General features: G+C 40.4%; 1 protein-coding gene across 1 annotated transcript; it reads left to right on the top strand.

The window, feature by feature from the left end:
• Positions 1–692: 692 nt before the first annotated feature.
• On the top strand, positions 693–11,715 carry LOC126235381 (uncharacterized). Its single transcript, XM_049944103.1, has 5 exons — positions 693–928; positions 6,477–6,641; positions 7,783–7,894; positions 11,204–11,288; positions 11,523–11,715. Exons 1-4 carry the CDS (start codon positions 693–695, stop codon positions 11,273–11,275), a joined length of 585 nt encoding a protein of 194 aa, XP_049800060.1. The 3' UTR covers positions 11,276–11,288; positions 11,523–11,715.
• Positions 11,716–12,113: the final 398 nt, after the last annotated feature.

The following is a 12,113-nucleotide window of genomic DNA, read 5'->3' as shown; positions in this document are numbered from 1 at the left end:
TATCAGCTTATTCCCAAGAGTAAGCAGATTTCACTCAGTTAATACGCAGAAGAAACCCAACCTGAATTTGGGTCGGACTTCCTTAACTCTTGTGCAGAAAGGGATGCAGTAAACTGCTACATCCATTTTCAATAAGCTGTCACAAGAATTAAAAAGAATTGCTAGCATATCGAAACTGGGTTTCCTCGTTCACTCCTATTCTGTTGAGGAGTTCCTTGAAAAATAAGCTGATTCTTACGTTGTATTGTTGATTGCGTTTACGTAAGCTTATGGCTTGACTTCTGGGTTCATTAACATATTATTTTTATCTATTATTACTCTTATGTTGAAATTTCATGTACTAACAAGCTCCACGACCCTGGAAATTTGCTCGTCCATTTGATCGTACGGAACTTGACGTGTAAATAAATAAAATAAGAAAAAAAACGACCTCGTGAACAATCAGAGAGTTACCTTATGCTCCACTCAGATACATTCCCACTCTGAGACGTTCTTTATCGGTTTCATTCAACAGCAACACTCAACTTTTCAACTGAACGTTTTGATGGCTGAAAAGCTGTGAACAGTGGTGTTCGGAGCAAAGAGGTTAGGTGAACTAGATAGAAACTAGAAGCTACGACCGAAAACGGATTTTACATTATATCAGTTAGTAATGAAAGTTGCTATGTTTGCAGTTTACAACCTTCACGAGAATGAGGACATCTGTTTACGTTGCTGTGCTGGCGCTGTTGTTGGGTAGTGTGACGACGTCCGACGAGCATGACCGCAGTCACCTAGTCGAAAAGCTGCTGCGCCTCGGCTCTGGACAACTTGCTGCAAAGCTGATACCAGGCCTTAAACTCACTCACGTCGGTGATGTTAGACCCATTTCCGGTGACGACCTGGTAGTCAGCAAACTCTCCTTCTCACTGGATTCTACAACCCAAGAGTGAGTACTACTTAGCGTTTGCCTAAAGGGTCCTAAAATTTCACTAGACATTACTTGGCGTTCGATAAACTGCTAATGTTGTCATGTAATCTTTGTAACCCTTTGACTGCTGTTGAAGTGTTAACTAGTCATCCTCCACCAGTGCCCAGGTGCTAAGGAAGTGTTTAAATGCGACCCTTTCATTTTCCTTAAGCGCTACTGACGTGTTTTCGCGTCCATTTCCTTAGATACACTGCTGCAGACGAATTTCTTCCATATCCCAGCGAATAAAAAAAAATCGCGTTTATATCACACTACATATTTGTCTGTTTGCATGCTATCATTTGCAGAAAAAATCGGTTCGATATTTTGACCCATTTAGGAAATATGACGATTGTTACGGACACATAATTCCCTAGAATGAGATTTTCACGCTGCAGCGGAGTGTGCGGTCATATGAAACTTCCTGGCAGATTAAAACTGTGTGCCGAACCGAGACTCGAACTCGGGACCCTTGCCTTTCGCGGGCAAGTACTCCACCATCTGAGCTACCCAAGCACGACTCACGCCCCGTACTCATAGCTTTACTTCCGCTAGTACCTCGTCCCCTACCTTCCAAACTTCACAGAAGATCTTCTGCGATGGTACAGCACTCGTGGCTGCCGCATCGCGGTCGCGAAGTGGGGCCGAGGCAGTGCCAGACAAGTTTTACAGTCTGACGATGATTCAAGGGTTTGTAGTTTCAGCTTGTCGATGTCCACTATGGACAAACGGTAGTTACTGTTATTCTGAAGAAGGCTGTGTTATCCCGACTGAGACCTAGGTAAATTCTAGGTAAACGGTGCAACTGAGGCTGTTGATTATTAAAATTAAAATTAATATTTATACAGTTGCTAACAGGGCCGCGAAATGTTGAAGATATTCTCTGTTTACTATTCTCTGTTTACTATCCTTTGTTTACTATTCTTGCCAGCTGCACAGTGAAATTGTGCTGCAGCGTCACGCAACCATCCATCGGCCACCATAGTTTACAGTTTTCCATTTTTCGTCGATCCCTGTACAAATATCGATTTGCAACCAGTCTGTGCAACTCCTTCGTGGTGCGACGGTTTTTTTGTGTGTGTAATGACATGCATGTCCGGTAGAACAGACACTCTGACGATTCACAGCTGTACGAAATACTTTGAAATTTATTCGCTGACTTTGAATCCCTAATATCAGTCGTATTAGGTACAGACCTATTACATAAAATTGGCATACGAAAATCTGTGCCAGTCCGGGTCTCGAAATTGGATGTCCCATTAAACACGAGTGGTATCCTAAACCAGGTCGGCTGTCTACGCACGTTCCCTAGACAGACCCAGAGCTCCATACGCCACACTCTACATCCTTATAATGTAATCATAGTAATTTTACAAGCATTAGGTGATGAATTTGGTGGGCTACTATAAAAGGATGCTGACAGTATGAAGGATGTAGATCTGTGTCGGTCCGCTAACAGTAAGTAGAAAAGCCTGTTTAGATTTCGGGTCTGCCACAAATTTTCATACGTCAGTATTGGAAAGTAGATCTATATCTAATACAGCCTATGCCAGGAATTCGCAGTCAGCGAATATATTTCAAAATATATTGAAATCAAAGATCTATACCTACTTGGAAAACAAATATTTTGCACTGAAATTGGGGAGCAATGATGCACTGATATTGGTTATCTCGTATAAATTATTATTAAAATATCAATTTAAAATGTTCTAAGATGAACACAATCTCGTGTTTAGAAGTTTATAAATAAACATGCGATTGAAATGAATCAGGAGAGAGAGAGAGAGAGAGAGAGAGAGAGAGAGAGAGAGAGAGAAAACGTGACAGTGGGACATTATGGTTAGCCTGCTGGCGGTAATATTTTCAGAGCTGCTGCTGGCTGCAGGCCGGTGATTTACTCTTTGCAAACAGTATATATCTTGGCTGCTTCAGAAAACTCACAAAACCTCTGCTGCGTATCGTTCTGTGCAAACAATAGTGAACAGACGATTATAATCTACAACTGAAAGATAATTAGATTTAAGAGCTGTTCGGCTTAAGGACGGGTAAAGGAACAGGAGATGCTATTCGACTCTAAGGAATAACTGATAGGTCTTCTGATGCCCAGGAAAATATAGGCATGATTGTCCAGTTTTTATTGACTTTGTATAAATTTTTGATAGAGCACAGTGGGTTATGCCTTTAGGTGTTCTGAAGCAAATTAGTTTACTGAAAATAATATGGAGTAATAAACAATCCGTTCATGACACAACAGGTAAAATTAAGGATAGAAGAATCGATGACAGAAGGAAAGGATCTGATAGAAGGGTTCAAATGGTTCAAATGGCTCTGAGCACTATGGGACTCAACTGCTGAGGTCATAAGTCCCCTAGAACTTAGAACTACTTAAACCTAACTAACCTAAGGACAACACACACATCCATGCCCGAGGCAGGATTCGAACCTGCGACCGTAGCGGTCGCGCGGTTCCAGACTGTAGCGTCAGAACCGCTCGGCCACCAGCGGCCGGCTGATAGAAGGGTTAGGCAAGGCTGTTGTCTTTCACCTACTCAGTTTAATGTCTGTTTAAATGATTCAGCTGAAAACCTCTTTCAACAACAGAGTGGTGTGATAATGGAAGGAAGGATAATCGAATGCATAAGATTTCTTATGATATCGTGTTACAAAGTGGAAATGAAAAAGTCATTTAACAATAATTTGTGAAAGGAACTGAAAGCGTGGAATGTGGGATAACGATAAATGTGCAAAAGACTAAGGCAAGGGTTTATGCAAGGCAACTAAGGACGACACAAATGAAAATTTGTGATGAGTTAGTGGAACAAGTTGACAGCTTCAGGTACCAAGGATGCAAAATGACTAGTAGTATGACGCATAATTAAGAAACAAAGATCATTTAAGAAAAGACCAGTAAAATGTTTTGTATGTGGTGTGGCGTGGTATCGTCTCGAAAAATGGACATAGCTACGGAGAGAGGGGAAATGCCTAGAGCCTTCGGAGATGTGGATTTGGAGGAGAAATGGACAGATAAAATAAATGATAAACTTGTGTTACACCTAATGAATACGAATAGACAAATGTTAGAAACAACTAGTAGGAGGAAAAGGAACTGGCTAGCTCACTGGATAATAAGAGACTGCTTAGTAAATGATACATTAGGTACATTTGCATGGACGAGAGGCAGTGGAGTGACTTAGAGGATGACTGGGGCTTAAATCCCTATTGAGCAGTCCTAATATCCATAATATGGTGACTGGGAAGAGAGCCAGATATGGAAGAAAATACTAGATAATAAACGACATCAAGCTAAGTGAATCATACACAGTTTCGAAAATGATGGCAGAAAACTGAGAGGGCTAGAGAATGCTGAACTTGCAGTGACGGACCCCGCCGTATTGGCAGATCACATCGTAGCCATTATAATCATCAGTCTGCTTAAGTGTTCCTGTACTTTGGCCAAACAATTATATTGAAATCTGCACATCAATGGGTGTCGCATTACAGTTCATTGTCTTTAAAGAGCTACCAGTATTAAATGGTTTAATGCCGGTTTTCATGATCCCAGGTGAGACATTGTCCCTATCTGAATCAGGAACCAAGGACGGAAGGAAGATACTCATCTTGTCCCACCGATAACGGGGCCGTTAGCTACGGACTCAGGCTGAGATTCGTCGAAGGTGTGAAGGAAATTCTTCGCGTCTTTTCAGTGCAACTATTTTTTAGTGCAATCATCCTGCAATTTGCATGAAACGATTTAAGACAATTACGGATATTTGGATTGCCTGACAGGAATTTTAACCTCACTTGTTCCGTAAACCCCTCTAGGGCCTCAACGACTCCATCACCTTTCTCAAATCTCTGTTCCTATGCCCAGCGTTGGACATCTCAGTTCGTGCAAACCGCACCGTAGCTCATTTGCCCAACGTGCATGGTACTTTCATAACCCAATGAAAGTGAAACATTGCGAAGATGACGCTGTAGTGATCCATTTACTGTAGCAGCGATGGACGGTGACAAAAGCCATATGCATGACATAAGTCTAGCAGCTTCTACATTAAATTTCAAGTTAAGCCAATGATGTCTTTCGTTTATTTCGGAGAAAGCATGTTACCTCTCACGGATGACACTACGAAACATCCATCAACTACTTTTATCATCACAATTTATCCTAATGTCTTCTGAGTAGTATACTTCGTACATGGTGATACAAGGAAGCGGTAAATTCTGAAGTAATAAACACATAGGTAAAGAATATTAATTTAGAAGTTTTATCATTGAAAATAACCTGTGAAATACAGGCTATTGAGTGCTGCTAAAAAAAGGCTTTGCAAAGTCCTACAAGATATCTGTTCAAACTTTTGCCTTCTTGGGATGAAATTCTGAAATTTTGAAAGACAATTCGAATCACTTCCATTGGTGCTTCTCCAGTCTTAGTTCTCACCTCAGCGATTATCGTTGGGCTAGTGGTATAACCTTCCCTTTGCTTTTGAACATGCTCAGCTGCAAAAGTCTCAATCATATCTATTTTTCCTTCAGACGTTACTTCGTTGTATTCCCTCTGTCACCCGCACCAGTCTCCAACCTTTATCCAGTGCATTCGTCGTTCATGTAACTGACGAGAATTTTCATGTTCCCAATACCGAAAAATCGGTTTCTTTACGTGTCTAGTTATACAAAAAGGAGTCTCATCCACGAAAAGATTGTCGACAAAATTGGGGCAGTCATTAATCATTACCATAATTTTTCACTGAAGTGTTGTATTCAGATGGTTTCAGTTCCTGTACAACTTGAATTTTATGGGTGTTAACCTACGGATCAATGCAGAGTACCATAGGCCATTGTTCGGCTTAGATTTAACATAGCCACTTTCTTCCTTATACATTGCCGAGGGCCCTCTCTGATTGACGCCCGAAATGTTTTTAACTTTTCCTGGGTTTCGTACCATACTTTGACCTCTTGGTGAAGTCCTTTTTGTAGCTGTACGTATCTTCTCGGAATTATCAATCCATTTATTGATGACGTGGCGAGATGGAACGCATCCATGCCCTCCTGAATTGTAACAAAGTCGGAATTGCCCAAGAGCAGCAGTCAGACTGTCGCCATTCTTGTGAAATGCTTTCACGCAAATGCACGTTGTGATACTGGTTCACGACTATTAAACGGCAAGTACTTTGCCGCATAGAGACGCCGCTTCCATCTTTCTACCAACTCATCATGGCTGCCACAACTACTTTCAAGGTTTCCCAGTACCACACTGCATACAGGTAGGTATGCCACCCCACTATATCATCCCCCATGAGCAGGCTTTTATCAAGTCTTCACCGAACATGAACAGTTATAGTTTGTCAGTCCGCTAGGTTGAAATAAACCGTTAGCACCAGTCTCTTGGATTTAATCTCAATGGAAGATATGTACATTTGGCAGGCTGACTTCACAGTGACTGTCTCATCAAATGTAGGCTTTCACTGTAGAGATATTTTTTTCGCAGTGACGAGTATTTTACTTATGATACCCCTACGCCGTGTTTTAGTGTGGACGGAGTCCTGAGTGACCTTACCATCTCTGGAATCTCATCGCTTAAAGTGAAGAGAACTGGTAGAACCATCGAAGTTAGCGGAGACATCACTATGGAAGGAAACTACGAGCTGGCCGGCACTGTGAGAGAGGGCCGTCTGGACGGGGCAGGAGCAATCAGGTGAGTCAATCATCACTTCTTCTCTGGCCCGTAATCTACTTGCCGAGTAAATCTAAGAATGTAACAAGCAGACGAGGCTCGCGAGGCAATGGCGCGCACCTCATCATCTAGTTCGATTCGTAGTTGTCGAAGATACTTACATTAGTATTTTGCCAGTGTGAACACATGATATCCATCAGACTGTGTGACAATTTTTCGAGTTAAATTTTACATCTTTCTCCTGTGCATAACGGAATAAAAACATGTAACACAGTTGAGTCTGACTTGTCTTTAAAACTTGGACGATAATTCTTCGTTTCCCTTGACATCCTCTACGCTCTAATACATATCTAGTACAGCATCACAGAAATGGTACTTCACTGCACAGGAGCCATCACAGTTAATCCCCTCACATAGTTAGAAACTTACAAATCAACGCAGAGAAAACAAACTGACTTAGTACTTAATTATGTCATTCGAAAACTCACTAAGTTTGTATCCGTTTACGCACGCAGTGGACGAGCATGTTATCAAGTTCATTTCCTTGAACTTTGCCAAGAGGCAAAGCCTACGGAGTTCCACCGCAGCAAAAAAAAAAAAAAAAAAAAAAAAAAAAAAAAAAAAAAAAAAAAAAAAAGTTTTTGACCAGTGGTCATAGCAAATGCATACTTGAGTGAACTCAGATCATGCTACTTTGAAAGAGGCCAATATTAAGAGAACACATTTGATAAGAATGCAAATTTGCTGCATCATTTTCATGAATTTTATGTCACACCCTATACCAAAAGTTTTCCACAAGAACGTATAAGCTTCTCTATGTCAGTAAGTCGATTTGATGTACCGTGTCCACTTAAATGTAGAAACCAATGGATTACGAATGTTTCACGAAACATACAAATGCATTTTAATAAAGCGAGCCGTCTCACGCCTTCTGTGTCAACGAAGGTCTGTGATATCGAAAACTGTAGACGTATGAACTTCGAAAAGACATAAAAATAGGTTTCTCAGTCAGTTGTTTGTTGTTATCGGTTATTTCCTGAAAATCTGTAGACTCTTTTAATTAAAAAAAATCCTCTCTCTGCTTTGGACTCTACATGATACATGACAGTTAAGATTTGCGTTTTATCGGCATAGATTCAATCTTGTGGTGTTACTGTTTCAGCATAAATGCGCCTGGTTTTCAAGCCTCAGCTACTGCAGATACCACACCGATTGACGACACCACAGCTAACGTCAACTCTGTGCAGTTATCAGTGTCTGCACCATCTGTTACGGTTAGTATTAGTTGTAAATAAGTGTTTCTCAGTTCATTGCACTGAGAAAAACGGACGTCTATTTTACTTAAGGATGGAACTATCATTTTGAACAATAACAGATAGTAATCCTTCGATCAAATACGTATCTTTATGCTAGCTTTATCATTACGACTGAAAACTGTTGAATGATAGAATTCGCATCACTTCATGATTTATTACAAAATATCTTATCAACTGAGTATCCGAGTAGTGCAGGGGACCAGAGGATATATCTGCAAAACACTTCACATGTCTTTTTTTGCTTTCCGTACATCCACATCACCTAATGTGTTCATGTATTTCAGTATATTGAGAATACTGACTTTGTCCCTTCGCTCCAGGATACAGATATTCGAACGACAACTCCAGATCTGTCTTAACTCCCTCTCCGGTTGTATCCTCTGCTGCTGATGTGGCCAGCCGCGATTTTCTCTTTTGTGCCAACCACTTAATCTCAGAGTAGCACTTAGACAAAAATATCCTTGGCTATTTGTTGTCTATATTACAATCTTTGTCTTTCACTACAGTGTTTACCTGCTGGAGGTTACACCGAGAGGTCTCAACACTTCCCATATCATCCTGTCACTTCTTATATTCAGCGTCTGCGACACACTCCCGTCCTTGCCATTTCTGTGTCATTTATTATATTATCAGGTCACTAAATTTTAGGAATCTTTCAGCAGCACAACATTTTTAACACCTTTTCTTTCCAGGTGTTCTCAGAGTCTATAGTTCACTTCATTACAATGCTGTGCTCCAAACGTACATTCTCTTAGATTCGTTGCTCAAATTAAGAAATATGTTTAACACTAGAAGGATTGTTTTAGTGACTAATGTCATATTTACTTGTGCTGGTCTACTGCTAACACCCGTCCCACTTCTTGTGTAATGTGTTATTTTACTTCGATGGTAGCAGAAGTCCTTCGTCTACTTCTTAGTCTTCAGCTGTGATGTTAAGTTTATTCCTAATCTCTTACCTGTTATTCCATTGTATTTCGTCTTTCTTTGATTTACCCTCAGTCCACAGTCACTACTTATTAGACTGTTCATCTCATTTAAAACGTCCTGTAAATCCATCTCAATCTCACTGAGGATAACTAAAACAACTACTGTTACCACTGATGCACTTTCATCTTAAATGTTAATCTCATGTCTTTTAGTTTCGTCTTTGCTTGATGCACATTCATCTTAAATGTTAATATCATGTCTTTTAGTTTAGTCTTTGCTTCTTCTACGTGCTGTTTGGACAACAAAGAGTAATTCCTTGCTTTACACCCTTTTTTAACCTTCTCCCTTGATCTTCCGTTCTCACTATTCCCTTTTGGTTCTTATACACATTTCATATTACCCTCTACCCATGTAACTTATTCCTACTTTTCCGAGAACTTCGAACAACTAGCATCATTTTAAGTTTCAGACCGCTTTTAAAATGGCAAATCCAATGAAGGTGTCTTTTCTAAAGTCTTGCCTCCATTATGAATCACAGCTGTCTCTTTTGTGCCTTCACTTCTGCCTTGTTTCTTCACCACTCTCTGACAGCTCTGTGAAACTCTGATAATACACTACTGGCCATTAAAATTGCTACACCAAGAAGAAATGCAGATGATAAACGTGTATTCATTGGGCAAATATATTATACTAGAACTGTCATTTGAATATATTTTCCAAAAAATTGGGTATATAGATCCTGAGAAATCAGTACCCAGAACAACCACCTCTGGCCATAGTAACGGCCTTGATACGCCTGGGCATTGAGTCAAACAGAGCTTGGATAGCGTGTAAAGGTACAGCTGCCCATGCAGCTTCAACGCGATAGGACAGTTCATCAAGAGTAGTGACTGGCGTATTGTGACGAGCCAGTTGCTCAGCCATCATTGACCAGTCGTTTTCAATTGGTGAGAGATCTGGAGAATGTGCTGGTCAGGGAAGCAGTCTAACATTTTCTCTTTCCAGAAAGGCCCGTACAGGACCTGCAACATGCGGTCGTGCATTATCCTGCTGAAATGTAGGATTTCGCAGGGATCGAATGAAGGGTAGAGCCACGGGTCGTAACACATCTGAAATTTGATGTCCAGTGTTCAAAGTGCCGTCAGTGCGAACAAGAGGTGACCGAGACATGTAACCAATGGCACCCCATACCATCACGCCGGGTGATACGCAAGTATGGCGATGACGAGTACACGCTTCCAATGCGCGTTCACCGTGATGTCGCCAAACACGGATGCGACCATCATGATGCTCTAAACAGAACCTGGATTCATCCGAAGCACAAGTTAGAATAGCGGAAACTTAGGATAGGTGGTCACGAAGTAGATGAAGGTAAGGACTTCTGCTACCTAGGCCGCAAAATAACTAATGACGGACGGAGCTATCGTCACATCAAAAGCGTCACTGGCAAAAATGACATTTCTGGCCAAGAGAAGTCTACTAGTATCAAACATAGGCCTCAATTTGGGGAATAAATTTCTGAGAATATTCTTTGGGGCACATAATTGTATGGTAGTGAAACATGGACTCTGGGGAAACCGAAAAAAAGAGAATCGACGAATTTGAGATGTGGTGCTACAGGCGAATGTCGAAAGTTAGATGGACTGATAAGGTAAGCAATGAGGAGGTTCTGCGTAGAATCGTAGAGGAAGGGAATATGTGAAAAACACTGAACGGGTGAAGGAACAGGAGGATAATACATGTGTTAAGACATTAGGGAGTGACTTCCATGCTACTAGAGGGAGCTGTAGAGGACAAAAATTGTAGACGAAGACAGAGATTGGAATACATCCAGCAAATAATTGAGAACGTAGGTCGCAAGTGCTATTCTGAGGTGAAAAATTGGCCCAGGAGAGGAATTCGTGGCGGACCACATTAAACCATCCAGTAGACTGTGTACCGCCCTCCCCCCCCCCTCCCCCCCCCCCCCCAAAAAAAAAGAAAACTTCACCTTTGATCGAACTCGGTGGAAATTCTTTAGCCATGTGACCTCCTTTTGAGAAATGTTTGCTATTAATATGAGGCTGAGAATTTTCCTATAGCCTTAAATGAGTTAACTTATATTATCTGTATTTCCGTATCTGTTGGGAAACGGTACTAGCCACAGGTAACTGCGAAGGGATTACTAATGCACAAAGTATTTTAAGAAATTATCTTTTTTTATCAACTTGGTATGTACGTTAATAAGACTGTTAGAAGACAAATACGTACCGAAATGTTCCCATTTTCATTATTTCCCGAACGTTTAGTATAGGTTTTGGTGTTTCGTTGTTGAAAGCTATTTTTATCAATTTTTTTCAGATAACTTACGAGAACCTCGTACTTGACAGCTCAGGTGTAGAAGAATTTCTGAAAGACCTTTTGGAACATTAAAACAATGTAAAAGGTAATCAAACTGCTATTGATGTAATACTTTCAACAAAGTCTAATATCTAAATATTGTATAGACACCTTGATCTTAACGAGAACAATGAATAACAGTGATACAAGGAGTGTAGATTCTTCTATTTGAATCATTTTTTAAATACATGTTGAGTTTATAGTAATAGAGTAACTCAAGTCTTGTTTATGTAGGTGGACAAACGATGCAGATTATTTATTTATTTCACAATTTCTCTAGGTTACTGTGCAACGTGCTACTGGCTGATCAAAAAGAGGAATAGCAGAAGAAGGTTTCCCATCAGAATTTGCAAAAATTCTACACTGGTGATGGATTGGTGTTCAACATCATGCTCATACCTCAGACTTCATACCGTGGCTGTAATTTCAATTGCACGTTGTAAGAAAATAAAAATAAAGATTTAGAAAGTAAATGATTATGAGTGCATTTCACAAGAATTTTTTTACTAATTACAGACTTACATAGCAATTTATGTTACGAAACTGCTAATGAAATGCTGAATTGTGGCACTGCAAGACAACGTGAGTCAACAGGAGAACCGTAGCAGCCTTTCCGTTTATGTATAAAACGGAATTAATTTGAAATTCAAACATTAGCTATTCACTTGGAATTGCCCCAAGAAAACGTGGGCGAAGGAAGACTGCTGCTACCAACGAAGGTGCAGAAGTAATGGTTGTTGCAATAAAGTGGCATTATAGGCTTCGTCAAAGAAATAGAGACGTTGCTTTTAACCAAATATGCAGTCTGCGTATTCTTCATACACAGAAAAAAGAAAATATGTTCGATGCATGTCTGCATCAAGAACTACAG

This window comes from Schistocerca nitens, chromosome 2 (assembly GCF_023898315.1).
Source record: "Schistocerca nitens isolate TAMUIC-IGC-003100 chromosome 2, iqSchNite1.1, whole genome shotgun sequence".
NCBI classification, from domain to species: domain Eukaryota; kingdom Metazoa; phylum Arthropoda; class Insecta; order Orthoptera; family Acrididae; genus Schistocerca; species Schistocerca nitens.
Note: the sequence above shows the minus strand (reverse complement) of the source record. Positions and strands in the feature narration are given on the sequence as shown.